This window comes from Myotis yumanensis, unplaced genomic scaffold (assembly GCF_028538775.1).
Source record: "Myotis yumanensis isolate MYYU_CA2020_CCGP unplaced genomic scaffold, mMyoYum1.0.hap1 SCAF_7, whole genome shotgun sequence".
In the NCBI taxonomy this organism is placed as follows: domain Eukaryota; kingdom Metazoa; phylum Chordata; class Mammalia; order Chiroptera; family Vespertilionidae; genus Myotis; species Myotis yumanensis.
Window position 1 is genome coordinate 92,313,949 of NW_027223758.1, and position 14,532 is coordinate 92,328,480.

The 14,532-nt window shown below is 52.1% G+C and overlaps 1 protein-coding gene and 1 pseudogene across 1 annotated transcript; both read right to left on the minus strand.

Moving 5' to 3' along the window:
* Window positions 1-5,104: 5,104 nt before the first annotated feature.
* LOC139014693 (transcription initiation factor IIA subunit 1 pseudogene) lies at window positions 5,105-6,240 on the minus strand (annotated as a pseudogene).
* Window positions 6,241-10,469: 4,229 nt separating this feature from the next.
* On the minus strand, window positions 10,470-13,957 carry LOC139013522 (UL16-binding protein 1-like). Its single transcript, XM_070419521.1, is given in 4 exon segments — window positions 10,470-10,550; window positions 10,553-11,179; window positions 13,298-13,492; window positions 13,819-13,957. Coding segments are annotated over 4 exon segments (1,002 nt in total). The 3' UTR covers window positions 10,470-10,509.
* Between the last annotated feature and the right edge of the window lie 575 nt (window positions 13,958-14,532).

Consider the following 14,532-nt stretch of genomic DNA (forward strand, 5'->3'; position numbering starts at 1 on the left):
CACGGGGAGCCAGACTCCCGGGGCGGCACTCAGGGCCCTGCCTGGGCCACCCTCGCCCGGCCAGGACTCACACCACAGCCTCCACCATGTCGCAGTCACTGCGGCCACGCTCCCGGGGGCCATGTGACACCCCTGTGCGTCTCCCTCTGCCCTGAGCCCGGGGCGATTCCAGCGCAGGCCCTGCTCAGCGAGTGGCCACGCAGTGCCTGGAGGGCGTGCTCGGCCGTGGACAGACGTCTTCTCCTGCCGCTCAGCAGGTCCGGTCCATCACCGCCGGGCGTCCTGCCCGGTCTCTCCCGGAAGCCAGATGCCCTTCGAGCTCCAGTGGTCCTGGCTTTACCGTGTTAGCCCTGTGCTCCGCTGTGCAGTGCCCATCACAGGACCTCCTACCCCCAGGTGCTTAGGAAACATGGAAGACTGGACGCGGGCTTTCTAAGACTGTGTACCATGAAGCCCTAGGTGCGTGAACTTTGTCCCCAAATGAACATGTTAATAAAAACCCCAGTTAATAAATCATTTAATAATGAGCAAGCTGACATAAACATGGAGAGCTGTTTCTATTTTTTTCACACTGTAGACATGCTCCTAGAACAGTGATGGCGAACCTATGACACACGTGTCAGAGGTGACACGCGAACTCTTTTTTTTGGTTGATTTTTCTTTGTTAAATGGCATTTAAATATATAAAATAAATATCAAAAATATAAGTCTTTGTTTTACTATGGTTGCAAATATCAAAAAATTCCTATATGTGACACGGCACCAGAGTTAAGTTAGGGTTTTTCAAAATGCTGACACGCCGAGCTCAAAAGGTTTGCTATCACTGGCCTAGAATCTACCAGAGCAGGTTAGTATCTGGATCTGACCAAGGAATTGTAAGGTGTCAAAGTAAAACCAAATCAGGTTGAGAGATCGGGGTCGTTGTCTGCATATTAACAGTTGGCAATTTTCCACATAATCTGCCATTTCAACCCTGTCGGCCGTAACTGTATTTCTAACCGAACAACAAATTGCTTTAACGTATTAGGCAAATGGAGGCCTAACACAGTTAATGGCTTTATGGCCAGATTAACTTAAGTATTAAAAAATCATATCTGACAGTGACGTAATGAGCATGGTTATGAAAAGATGTTACGAATGTAGAATGAGCTCCTCCCGAGTTAATCTGTGGTAACCGCGGCCTATGCTGACTCCATCACCTGTCACCTGAGCTTGGCGGCGGTTGAGTGGAGTTCTTTGCTGCGTAGCAAGGAGATGTGTTTCTGAAAGTCTCCAGGCTCCCTGTGTTTTCCGTGCACGTGTAATTGGTGTGCGAGTCAGTGGAAAGGTGGCATGAAGCCAAGGGAAGCTGTCATACATCACGCGCAAAGCGAGGCCCTCTGTCTGCGCCGCAGACCCGAGATGAACACGGGGCCGCGTGGAGCGTGCGCTGTGGCGGGTGGGGAAGATGGTTTTTAATCTGCACGTGAGCTAGATTCCTGATGGCAAGTCGCACAGGAAACCCTGCTAATGAGTAGGCCGCGTGTGCAATCTTTTCCTTCTTCGTCCTTAAAGTGAAATGTAAAATGTCAGGCAACTACCCGTGGCTGACTCCAGGGACGGGGGAGAGCTAATGATTAGTCTTGTGTTTACAATTAAAGTCTGATTTCTTTTCCTAATTTTGGTTGACTTGCCAGTGGTCCTCTGGACTCCTCGGAGGCCTTGTGGATCCTAAACAGATTCTGCTTCGACTCCCAGTGACCACGCAATTAAAGGACCTCTGAATGCTACCCCTTAATTGTGTTTATGTTCATTTTCTCTAGGCCTTTGTTCTATAATCTACTTCTAGTACCGTCAGAAATTTATAATTTTGTGTGTGTTCTTTGGTGATATACCACCCCAATTTCCCAATATAGCCCTTCTTTATTACAGACATAACAACAAGTAAGGAAATTACCAAGATGCCTGCATGATAAGGGTTTGGTAACCAGCCCCAGCCCTGGTCTGATGGGGTTAATGCCTTGATCCCTTTGCACTCAGCCTCCTAGGTTTAAAGACAGACACTTTGTTTGTCTTCCAAAGTGAGGTTCTCTTTGTGTTTCCTCTGGGAGTCTGTGCGTGAACTTGAATGGCCAGGTGGCTGGATGATGGAGGCCAACCCTGTCCTTTCGGCCACGGAGGGTCCACTCTTGGGATTATTCCCCATCCCCCCATTCTCCCTTCAGGGCCCGATTCCCTGAGCCTTCCTGGGTGCTGGTTAGTTAAGCAGATAATGGAAGAGAGTTAAGGGGGCGGCCCCATGGCAGGCAGGCCACGAATGTCCATTCTAACAGTGACCTCTAACAGGCTCCAAGCCCCCGAAGAATCACTCTGTTAGGGACTAATTAAGGCTTTCTGAGAGCAGCCAGGAAAGCAACTTCACTGTTGGGGAATTCAGGCGCACAGGCGCCGGGTGTCTGGCGGGGCCTCTCACAGCCCGCCTGGCCCTCAGGCTCGGAGAGAAGTGGCCCTCGACCCTCCATCTTCCCGGTCAGAAGGGCTGAGGCGGAGGCAGGCCCAGCCCTCAGTGCAGAGGAGCGCAGCCCAGGAGGAGCCGGCGCCAGCGGGACCCGCCAAGGCGCTGAGTTCCTTTCCTTCCTCTTTCCCTGGTGACTGGGAGGGAAAAGGGGAAAAGGCACTGATCGGGGTCACCCCAACCCCCAAGTAAAGGAAAGTGTGTCATGCAAACCCACACTCATCTCATTTCCTAACAGCCCTGCTTCCTGGTAAACCCCCCCTCGGAGGCGTGGGCCAGGACGCGGGGTCGGGTGGGAGGGGTTTGCCTGACTGTGCAGGGCAGCCTCTGGGGCAAACAGGAATCAGCACTGTGAGCCCCCCCGCCCCCCTCCCCAGGAGGCACCTAATGACTGTGAGCCCCCCCCGCCCCCCCCAAGGAGGCACCTAATGACTGTGAGGCCCCCCACTCCCCCCCCGAAGGAGGCACCTAATGACTGTGAAGCCCCGGGGCTGGAGGCAGGAGAGCTGAAGTGGAAGAGCGGGGAGAGGGGTGGTCGCTGTGAAAATGGGCGAAGGTGTAAAACACACTTGCAGGCAGGAGATGAGCAGAGAACAGGCTCATGACCAGAGCAGGTAGGGAGACAGCCTGCGGGGACGCATCTGCCAACCACGGGGGTCTTTGGAGATTTCAGAACCAGGCAGTTCCAAGTCAGGTAATAGCAGCGCCACCTGATGCGTTTAACAATACCCACCAGCGGCTCTCTCTCCCCTGACACCGTTTTCTCTTCCCTCTGCTGCCCCGCCACCAGGTGAGCCCTCACAGAGGGTGGGACAGGTGCCACAGGGGTTTCTGAGGCATGGCCTTGGGGGGGGGGCACCGAGAAGATTTGGGGCGTAGGCGGCGTTGGGTGGGAGGTTCGATGAGAGAGGGCTTTCTCTTGCACGAGGAGAAGGTCCCTGGGCCAGGGGTGGCGGGAGGGACCTGTGTGCAGAGCTGGGGCGCAGGGGTGGGGGGGCCGCAGAGGGTTCTGGTCCTGCACCCTGTGTCCCAGGGGCAGGAGGCCGGTGCCATCCCCAGAGGCTTGCACAGCTTTGCAGGGATCCTGAGCCACAGCGGCCCCCCACAGAGCAAAGGGTTCCCGTGTCCCCCGAGGCCCGCGGCTGCTGCGGGGCGCCAGGGGGCCCAGGGCAGAAAGGGGTGCAGAGCCCACACTTGGGGCTTCCTGTGGCACTGCCCGGGCAGAGGGCGCATTCCAAAGGGGCTGGGCCGAGGCCGCCCTGGAGGAAGGCGCTATCGATGAGGACATCGAGTTAATATAAGAAACGTTTATGATGGGGGAAAGGTTGGGGTTATTGGGGGGATGAGGACACATTTGTAATACCTTAACCAATAAAGAAATTAAAGATTAAAAAAAAGAAAAGTTTATGAGAATAAAGTTGCAGACCATTTTCTGTGCCGGCCGAGAGTGGAGCCGGGATTTCCAGGCTCGAGAGCGTGCACCGGGGACGGTCATGGTCCCTCAGAGGAGAGGAGAGCCGATGTGAGGCGGAGGCCAGGGCCGGGCAGGGAGCTGGTGGGCAGAGAGGAAGCGGACGCGTGGAAGTGAGTGGCGTTCGGAAAGCCGGGTGGGCTGTGCAGAAACCAAGTTTCAAAGGGCGTCACCGACTCCTCAAGCCCCAGTCAGACCCAGAGAAAGCAGCAGAGGGACAAAGGAGAGCAGGGGTTGTGGTGGGTGGAAAGCAAAGGGAGGGAGCCTTGTTGGGAGCCAAAGAAGAGATGAAATTCAGGAGAATTTTCTAGAAGAAAAGGAAGATGTAACCTTAAGGGCTCTAGCTCCGTTCCTGAGAGTTGGGGCTGGAAGGACATTCTCAGGCTCTTTGGGAAGCCAGGCCGAACCCACGCAACACACAGGCCCAGACCTTGTGGAGGGGCTGGAGCCCGGTTTCTTGTCCTCTTGTCAAAAGCGCACACGCAATTTTTACCAAATATAACCACGTACAATAAACGGTTTCATTTCAGTCTATCAAAAGGGAAGTTTCTTTAGTTCATTCTAACAAGTATTTTCTGCTTGAACCCCAGGTGGAGGAGGGAATAGAGACAAAGCTTTACATGCTAATGACCAGTGGCAGGTGCCTGTATTTAAAAATGGACAATTAGGGTTTTCCTACACAAAGCCCCAATGCCCCCTTCCCCAGCAACCCAGGTGCTACAGCCCCGTGGCTTGCCAGTTAGAAGCAGTGTCACTGTTGTCCAGGTCCCTTTGTTCTGGTAGCTTTGCTTCCACTGCACTCTGTCTGACATGCAGAAGTTAAGTTTGGTAGGAGTATGTCCCAAGTTTCAAACTGTCACTTAACATTTTTTTAAATATATTTTATTGATTTTTTACAGAGAGGAAGGGAGAGAGAGAGTTAGAAACATCGATGAGAGAGAAACATCGATCAGCTGCCTCCTGCACACCTCCTACTGGGGATGTGCCCGCAACCCAGGTACATGCCCTTGACCGGAATCGAACCCGGGACCTTTCAGTCCACAGGCCGACGCTCTATCCACTGAGCCAAACCGGTTTCGGCACTTTAAATTTTTTAAAAGTTTCTTTCATTTTATTTATAAAAGGAAAGCACCAGTTCTTCACCATTCTGCATCTCCAAAGGCTTTGGCAAATATATAATCTCTTCCATTGAGATCCATAATGCCATCCTTGAGTAGAAATTTCCATTTGTTTTTACTTCTGAGTACCTTATCAAATTGGCAGACAACCACATGTTCAGTATCAAAGACTTCCTGTCCTTCCTCATCGCTCAGATCATCTTCACTATGGAGGGGCTCCTCTGCTACCTGCCCACCTTCCGCTCCATCTTCCTCTTTGTCTTCCTCCTCATCGTCATCATCGTCTTCTTCCTCATCTTCATCTTCTTCCGATGATGTATCCCCAGTTCCATCGACTTGCAATGCCAGCCGGGCCCGTTGTTGGGTAGGCTGGGCCTGTGGTCGCTGCGGGCCAGTCGCAGTTACCTGCGCTGGTGCTGGTGCTGGTGTAGGTGCCGCCGCCGTTGTAGGTATGACTTGAGTCTGATTTCCTGTAAATAAGATTTGCTGGGGCTGGATGCTGACACCTGTCGGTGCTGAAGTCCCGCCAGGAAGAGGGGCCAAAACCTGTTTTATGACAAGAGCCTGTCCTCCACCAGGCTGCATTTGTGGGATAACCTGTTGTTGTAGAGCCACGGGCTGCTGAGGCTGAACAATATACCGAGCGCCAGTGGCGGCTCTGACCACTTGAAGAAGCTGGCCTGAATTTGTCAATATCTGTTGGACCGGAGTCACCCCTGCAGGGAGTGCTAAGGTGGCCACGGTAGCAGCAGCACTCATGTCTGGTGCCTTCGTACGCGTATCAGCTGAGCACCAGGGGCAATAGCTTGTGGTGCTGCGGCTTGTGGTGCTGCAGGAGTAAGGACCTGCAGAGTCTGTGCTCGCGGAGGTGCCGTAGGCTGTGGTTGAGCTTGCTGCTGCTGCTGCTGCTGGTGGTGGTGATGCTGCTGTTGCTGTTGAACTTGCAATAAGAGCTGCTGCTCTTCTGAAGGACATCTATCGAGTGCCCTAGACTGCGTTAGTTCATTCTCCCATAGAGTTTTTAGTTCCATCAGAACTTGCTCATCGACTCCATCATCCAAAAAGATGTCTCTCACATCATTAATAACATCTTCGATCACGGAGCTGTATAATTTAGACACTTTAGACACGGTGTTTGTATTTGCCGAGTTCGCCATTTCCACACACAACGCAAACAAGACGGGGGGGGGGGGGGGGGCAACCCTGAGAAAACAAGCTAAAAAACAAAACCAAAGGGGGGAAAAAAAGAAAACAAAACACCGGAGGGTGACCCAAGCAAGCCACCTCAAGACGGGGAGAGGGGAAATGGTAAAACAAAATAGGATCCTGAAGTAGAGGGGAACGGTGAAAGGAGGGAGGGGGCAGTCCCCCCGAAGCTCAAAGCCTCAAGAATCGCCCTTTAAAAAAAAGCCAAGACTCCGGAGGGGTCCAGGGGGTGTTGCCCACTCGGCACCCAGGAGGGAAACCACCACCGGTCGTCGCTCCCCAAGCTGCCGCTGCCACTACCGCTCCTGTTCTGGTGTTAGATGTTGGGGTCCAGCCCCAGCAGGTCCAGAGGTTCCCAAAGGTGTGGACGGAGTCAGGGAAGAAGGAATAACACGGCGTTCAGTTGATCACCATAGCCAAGTTCTCTTGCCAGGTTCTGTCTTTCTTGTCCTGTTACATCTATATTTATACCAGTTGATTTTAATCCTATCCGTTCTATTCCAAAGGTTAGGGCGTTTGTTAATCTAGTTCTGTTGAGTTTAATCTTGTCTAGCTTAATCTCTGTGTTCCATTATAAGGGCTATTTCAAGGTCACTGCTCTACTGATAAGCTACAAGGAAGTGACTGAAGGAGATTATACTACCCAGTAAATATGTCCTCCTAGCCCCGCTGCTTGCCTTCCCTGGGACTGCCCTGTGTCGGTGGGTCTCCAGGGGTACAGGCTTTGGTGCTTTCCCTGGCGGGTAGACCCCTGGGGATGTGGGCCCAACAAGTCCCAAATTTATTGCCAACAGCCTTAGTCCAAGTTCTTCATAAGTAGTACATGGTATTTCTGTAACACTAGGAGGTTCCACTGATTTATTCCCTTCCTTAGTCCTGTTAATCCCTAACTCCAGGGAAAAAAAATCCCTACCTGGGGAAACAACCTTTCTTGGGGGGATGGCCTTGGTCAGTTAGAACACATAGCGCTAAGGAGGGGAGCAACCATTAAGAACAGTATGCCAGGTCCCTTGAAACATATGCTGTGCAGATGTTTCTTCCCTGCAGAAACTGTTGGACGGGCTTCCGGCAGAGCCTGTGAGCTGGGGAGATGGGCCTTGAACTCAGAACGCTGCCCAGCCTCAGAGGGGCAATGTGTGAAAGTTAGTTCCAAGAACTTGGGGAAGCACAGATTCCCCTTTTTCGTTTTGTTGTAGAAAGCGTGAACTTTACATGGTAGACTACAGAGAGCCATCGCCGGTCAGGGCCCAAGGGAGGGGGACGGAGGGATCTCGAGGAAGGACTGGCATGTGCTGATCTTGACTCTTGGCTTCTTGACTCCTGAGACTTGGGAATCAGGCAAGACTTGCTTGCACCAGGCGCCCATCCAGGAGAAGGGAGTGGACTGAGCTGGGGGGCCTGCCACCCACAGGCTCCCCGACTTGGAGATGAACACTGACGGGAACTGAGGCTCGCCTTGGCATACAAGTCTTGCCTGTGGCCAGGCTCCCCTGGTGGACGGGGCTGTGAGCGAAGGAGAGAGGCTCCTGGATTAAGTGACCCCAGACGAGGGAGGCAAGGCATTTGCTCCAGAAAAGGGCTCACGGCTGAGCCTGGGGAGGCCGGCGCCCACTCTGCCCGGACCTGGTGTGGGAGAGAACCAGGCGTGTGGAACACCAGCTCCGGGACAGGGACCCCGCGGCTGGGCCCTGGGGGGAGCGCATGTTTCCTTTGTACGAAGGAACGAGGAGAACCAAACACGCGGTGAGAAAGTGATCGGGGCCAATGTCGTTTCCCCCAGGGTCGCTCTCTGCTGGAGACTCTGGTCCAGGGATGGCGAACCTTCTGAGCTCGGCGTGTCAGCATTTTGAAAAACCCTAACTTAACTCTGGTGCCGTGTCACATATAGAAATTTCTGATCTTTGCAACCATAGTAAAACAAAGACTTATATTTTTAATATTTATTTTATATATTTAAATGCCATTTAACAGAGAAAAATCAACCAAAAAAATGAGTTCGAGTGTCACCCCTGACACGTGTGTCATAGGTTCACCATCACTGCTCTGGTCTCTGATGTGTGTTTCCCGCCTGCATCTTCGTTCTACCCAGCACAAGCGAGTTCTCATTAGAGCGGCGATACTCTGATTAAGATGGGCAGGCTTTCCTCCTGGGGGGCCAGCCAGGAAGGGCCCCCCCGGGCTGGTGAGGAAAGAAGAGGGGGTAGAAATAAGAGAGCACCTCATTTTGGGGGAGGGTAAGCCTGTGAGACCCGATGGGGGGAAGGAGGGCTACCCTGGTGCTTCATAGTCTCGGGGATGTGGGGGGTGGTGCTGGCGACGAAGGCAACTTGGGGCTCCGCTCTGCTGGCGGGGACAGGCCACCTGCGATGCCCCAGTTCCCGCGGACCCTCTGGCCTCGTGGGGTGTGGGCTCCCGCTGCTGGCCTGAATGGCCCCCATGCTCTCGGCTGGGGACGCCAGCATCCCCTTAGCGCAGTGGTTCTCCACCTTCTGGCCCTTTAAACACAGTTCCTCATGCTGTGACCCAACCATAAAATCATTTTCGTTGCTACTTCATAACTGTCATGTTGCTACTGTGATGAGTCGTCATGTAAATCTCTGATATGCAGGATGGTCTTAGGCGACCCCTGGGAAAGGGTCGTTCGACCGCCAAAGGGGTCGCGACCCACAGGTTGAGAACCGCCGCCTTAGTGTGAGAGGGAGGTGTTCCCTCTTGCTTTGTCCACTTGGTGACAAGGGTCCAGGCAGCACCGACGACGGGAGGAGGAAAGGCGCCGGCTCCCCCAGTGCCTTCCGCCTGCTGAGAGGTGCCTCTGCGGCCCGGTCACCCAGAGAGCCGTGGCCGAGGCCGCCCTGGCACGGGCACCGCTCGGTGCTGGAAGCCAGACGGCCGCCCCTGCACCGCCCGGAGGAGAGACGGCGGTGCGCACTGAGGGCCCTGAGGGTCGCTGTCCAGCCTGACACGCTGAGAGATGTGTGCACGGGGCTGGGGGTGGGGGTGGGGGCCCAGCCTTTCGGGGTCCGCAGGGGCTTCCCAGTTGTGTTGGATTTTTTTTTTTAACTTTCTTAGAACATAGATGTTTATTTAAATTTCATCATACTGATATAAGCTAGCAATAAAAACAGTTGTAAATAAAGCTGTTCACTGAATTCATGGCTGGTGGCTAGAAGATCGGAAATGTTGAGACAGAGGAGAAAAAGCCCAGGCTGATGAGGAGGTCAGTCAGATGGACAGTCCGAAGGCGCTGAGGATGTCAGTAGAGCTGCCCCGGAAGCAAGAACTCACTGTGTGTAGTCCTGCTCAGTTCTTCTGCATGATTATACAGGTCACAATGTATGTGAATGGCTTTCCCAGCCTGGTGAGTTGGCTTAAGTCTGTTCTACTACATTTGTGATCCGCTGGTTGGCTTTGCTGTGCTGATAGGTGTTGCCACCAGTGGCACTTTCTATAGCCTCTTTCACAAAGTTGCTCTTTCGTCAACAAAAGTAGTCTCTTTCGCAGACTGGTCTTCCACCTTCACAGTCTTGCACCTTCCCCAGCATGTCGCCTCTGCTGCCCTCGTGACTGCTTTTGAGGACACAGAAAAAAACCCTAATGCCTGGCACTTTTTGGGAATATTATCTGCTTGAAAATAATACATGCAGAGATGGATCTGATCTTCCACAAGATGATGGAAAATGTTCTCTTTGTTGAGATTTCTTATTGAAGCTATTAATGTTTAAATGTAGGAATTACATCTCTTAGGACCACAGAAAGTGACATGGTATGTTTAAAAGGCACCGGAGAGCCGTAACCGGTTTGGCTCTGGATAGAGCGTCGGCCTGTGGACTGAAAGGTCCCAGGTTCGATTCCGGTCAACGGCATGTGCCTTGGTTGCAGGCACATTCCCAGTGGGGGTGTGCAGGAGGCAGCAGGTCGATGTTTCTCTCTCATCGATGTTTCTGACTCTATCCCTCTCCCTTCCTCTCTGTAAAAAAGCAATAAAATATATTTTTTAAAAAAAAGGCACCGGAGAGGATAATCAGCAATGCAATGATGGACATGAGATGCTGCATCTACTGTCTCATCCTGATCAGACCTGGTCTCTGGGTGGAAGCTTTGAACTCCTGGTGTCCAAAAACTGAGCAGCAGGTCATGCAGAGGCAGCCAAGCAAAAGGCAGAGTCGCTGAGATGGTCCATATCACCAGGGCCTTCTTGGTCCCATCGCATAGGCAGCCTGTTACTTAAAGGCCCAGCCTAAGATGCCAACTATGATTGCCAGGTGAAGATCACAGAAAGGACCGAAGGGATGGGCGTGTTGGCTGTGGCCTTGGACGGGACTGTGGCTGTGGCAGTGGTTGGTGCAGCTTTTGGTCTCAGGGGACACAAAACTTGTTCAAGCCACTTCCTACAGTCTCCAGTTGAGGTCCTAACAAGGAGACCGGTCATAGCTCTGTCACTCGCCAATGTTTGCTTCAACAGAATGCCTTCACCGTGCAGCACTGTCCAGTGTCCATTCTTTGAGTCAAAGTGGAGAGATATCCGTCCATCCAGTCCGAACTCCCAGGATGCGCTGGTGCGTCCATTGGATTCCTGCTCACACATCCTGCTGCCCTGCAGGGAGCGAGGACCGCTGGTTGCAGGAATCTCTGCTCTAATGTCCAGCAGGGCCTTCTTGGGCTCTTCCACCACGTACTGCAGAGCGTCTCTCTGTTCACTCCAGGCCTGCGTGGCATTCGTCTCCAGAACATTGATGAGTCTGACCTTGTTGCCACCGCAGGTATAATGAAGAAATGTGTTCCCACTGACCTGGCCTTGAGTTTCACACCATGGTTGTCCTTTAGGAGTGACTGTGAATTTGTAGCCCAGAGAGGGAGCACCGGTGACGGTGCTGGCAGCAAGCGAAGCCCCTCAGACTCCAAAGCGACGGACCGCTGCTCTCCATCGGGTTCCCAGGCAGAAGCAGCTCCCTCAAAACGCTCGGATTTTTTTTTTTTTTTTATGAGGTGATTTTTGCAAGAGAACCGTAGAGATATGGACTTGACAGGTTGATTTCAGCGAGAGCCTGAACCAGTGCCTAGAGAACTTCCTACCACGGACTCCTTGTCCTATGAAGTAATTGAAGTGTTTATTGCTTAGGCCCATGGTTGGCAAACTGTGGCTCTCGAGCCACTTGCGGCTCTTTGGCCCCTTGAGTGTGGCTCTTCCACAAAATACCACGTGCGGGCGCGCACGTACAGTGCGATTGAAACTTCGCGGCCCATGCGCAGAAGTCGTATTTTGTGGAAGAGCCACACTCCTGGGGCCAAAGAGCCACATGTGGCTCGAGAGCCGCAGTTTGCCGAGCTGCAGTTTGCCGACCACTGGCTTAGGCAATGTCAGTTTTCGGTAGCTTTCCACCACGTTCTTTGCCAGTTTTTGTATTAAAGCATGCCGAGGAAAAAGCTAAAATTCTGCATTGTTTTGGCTGTAATTACCATTCTTTTTCACTTAATTTATGTAAAGAGAAAAAGAAATGGTTTTCTAACTCCAGAAAAATGTCCTTTTTTTTCTTTTTCTTCTCTCCCTCCCTCCATTTCTTCTTTGTTCTTTGAATTATTTAAAATAATGTCAATAAAGTAAAAGCCAGTAGGTTTAATATTACCTTGTTGAATTAATTTATATTCATTTTCAGCTAACAAACGAACAGTGAGTAAAGTTTCCTATAATAAGCAAATAAGCATAGTTATTAACCTCAAGGTTATGAAATGAAATATCACTTATAAACCAGAACCTCGCAGGAGAACTCCTTGGAAATGGCCGACCCAGGGTTCAAGTTTGCAGCGATGAGACGGTGCTTACGCATAAAGACGATAAGAAAGAGCCTTCACTTCAACTCGGGTGGTATTTATGTCCTTAGTGTGAGATGCGAATACCCTGCATTACTTATCTTCATCTGCGCTTTCACCGTGGGCACCCGAGTTTTAAATATCCTGCCGTCTCCCCCTTATCTTCATCGTAAACGGTGCAAGGCTCGTGCAGCGATTTGTGTTCGCAATATTCTCTCGGCCTCCTGCTGCTGGAAGCTGGGATCTGTATTTTAACTTGAGTGGGATTGAGACTCTGGTTAGGAGGTTGGGATTATACATTCTACGGGTCACAGGTCGTCATCTTTTTCTCGGTGATTTGCAAGGGAACGTCATGTACGAACACATTAGCCCTTTGTCGTGTGTGCTGCAAACATTTTGCTCTATGTGCTGTTTGTATGTTGACCCTGCAACCATTTTTGCTTTAGAGAATTTTTATGTTGTCAGATGTACAATCTTCTGATGTTATCGTTTCTGGCTTTCTCCTAGTATATATGGTTAAAGAGACTTCCTTCCCACCGGGATTATAAAAGCAATGAACACATTTTCTTCTATTATTGTCATGGCTTCAGAGATAACTTTATAATCTTTGATTCGCCTGGAACTTATTGTGGCGTAAAAATAAGTTAGGAGCCTAGGCATATTTATTTGGGAAGTAGGTAGTCTACTATTTCGATAAAATTTACTGGGTTTATCTTTCTCTGCTCCTTCGGTGCCACCGTAACCCCACACTCGTTTTCACATCTCCTGGTTCCACCCACGGAATTTATATTCGATGTCACGCATCTGTCCAGCTGGGTACTGGCGCCACCCTCTCACTCTAACGGCGACTGCGGCTTTAAGGGCATTATGATAATCAGTAGGACAAGCTCTCCCATGTAATCCTACCCTTCAAGGGATGTCTTGGCCCTTCTCGCATCATGTTCTTTCAGGTTGTATAAACAGCGCTCACCTAGAGAAGAGGCATCAAACAAATAAAAATAAAAGAGAGAAAAGTAGTGTGTACTACAGCAGGCATTAAAAAGGTAATTAATCGATAATTTCCAGGAAAACAAACTGCAAAATCCCACGCGCTTGCATAACCAAGTCAAACCTCAGGGACACGTGGGCTGAGGCTGAGCAAGCTCCCGCCTTCCACCTCACTGCACGCCGAGGCGGCCCTGGTGCCGGGCCAGCGCCCACCCTCCAGCCTGTCCACCCCTCCCCCACGGCGAACGCAGCTCGAGACGAAGCGCCCCAGAATGTCAGTGACGTTTTCATGGCTGTTGCTCACGACGTAGCTGGGAGACACGCTTTCTTTCCCGTCTCTGGCTCCCGCGTCACGCAGTGCTTTGCTGTATGCGCCCTGGTTCACACCGCCCTTCCACTTCTCGGGTCCTGCCGGGACAGTTCATGACGCGAAGGCCCACGTCACATACAGCTCAGCCCTTCTCAAAGCGGGTTCCAGCACAGAGACCCCGCGGGCTGCTCTGCAAAGAAAATAAGGTTCCCTGGCCAAAGGAGTTTGGGAAACAACAGGTGACATGGACATGTGCGAACAGACATATCTATTTGCGATGCGAGGTTTCTTAGAAAACTGCCAAGTCCTCTAATAAAGGCCTCACTAGACCTGCCCCAGTGTTTTCCAAACTTATTTGCCCGGGGAAGGCATGTTCCCTCTGGACAGTGTACTCATAGGACACCATTGGGACGTGCTGAGCTACCAGAGTGGCCCAATGACCGGCTGGGGGTGGGTGGTGCAGAGCCCCGAACAGCTCCCAGGCCTCTGGCTTTGATGAGTGCAGCGTTAGTGTTGTCACTGAGTGAGGTCGAGAACAGACGCGGTGGCCACTCCAGACCCATTGCGTGTCGGTGCCTCTGGCGGGTTGCGTGGAGATGGTCAGCGGGGGGTGCGCAGGCCTGGGCCCAGGCGGGAGGTCAGCCCCGAGGAGTGGTGGCGCCACGCGTGCTCTGGATTCCAGAGTGCCGTCTGAAAGGCCCATGGAAAAGTGCCGGATGTTCCCTGAAGGGTAAGCAGTACATCACTAACACTCACCGTGGAACCTCAGTAGCTTGCTTTCTTGCAAAGCACAGATCAGGCCGCTTAGGGATGGAAAGGAGACCTGAGGGTTGTGAGTGGAAGGCCAGCGAAGAAACAGTCTGAAGTGGTGATTCCCAACCTAGAGTCTGGGCCTCTTTTACTTACTTTTGTTAATCCTCACCCGTGGATATTTTTCCACTGATGTTTAGAGAAAGTGGAAGAGAGAGGGAAAGACAGACAGAAACATCGATGTGAGAGAAACACATCGATGGGTTGCCTCCTGCACGTGCCCCGACCAGGGCCTGGGCTTGGGAGGCGCCTGAAACCCAGGTACGTGCCCTTGTCCGGAATCAAACCCGGGACCCTTCGGTCCACAGGCCGACGCTCTGTCCACTGA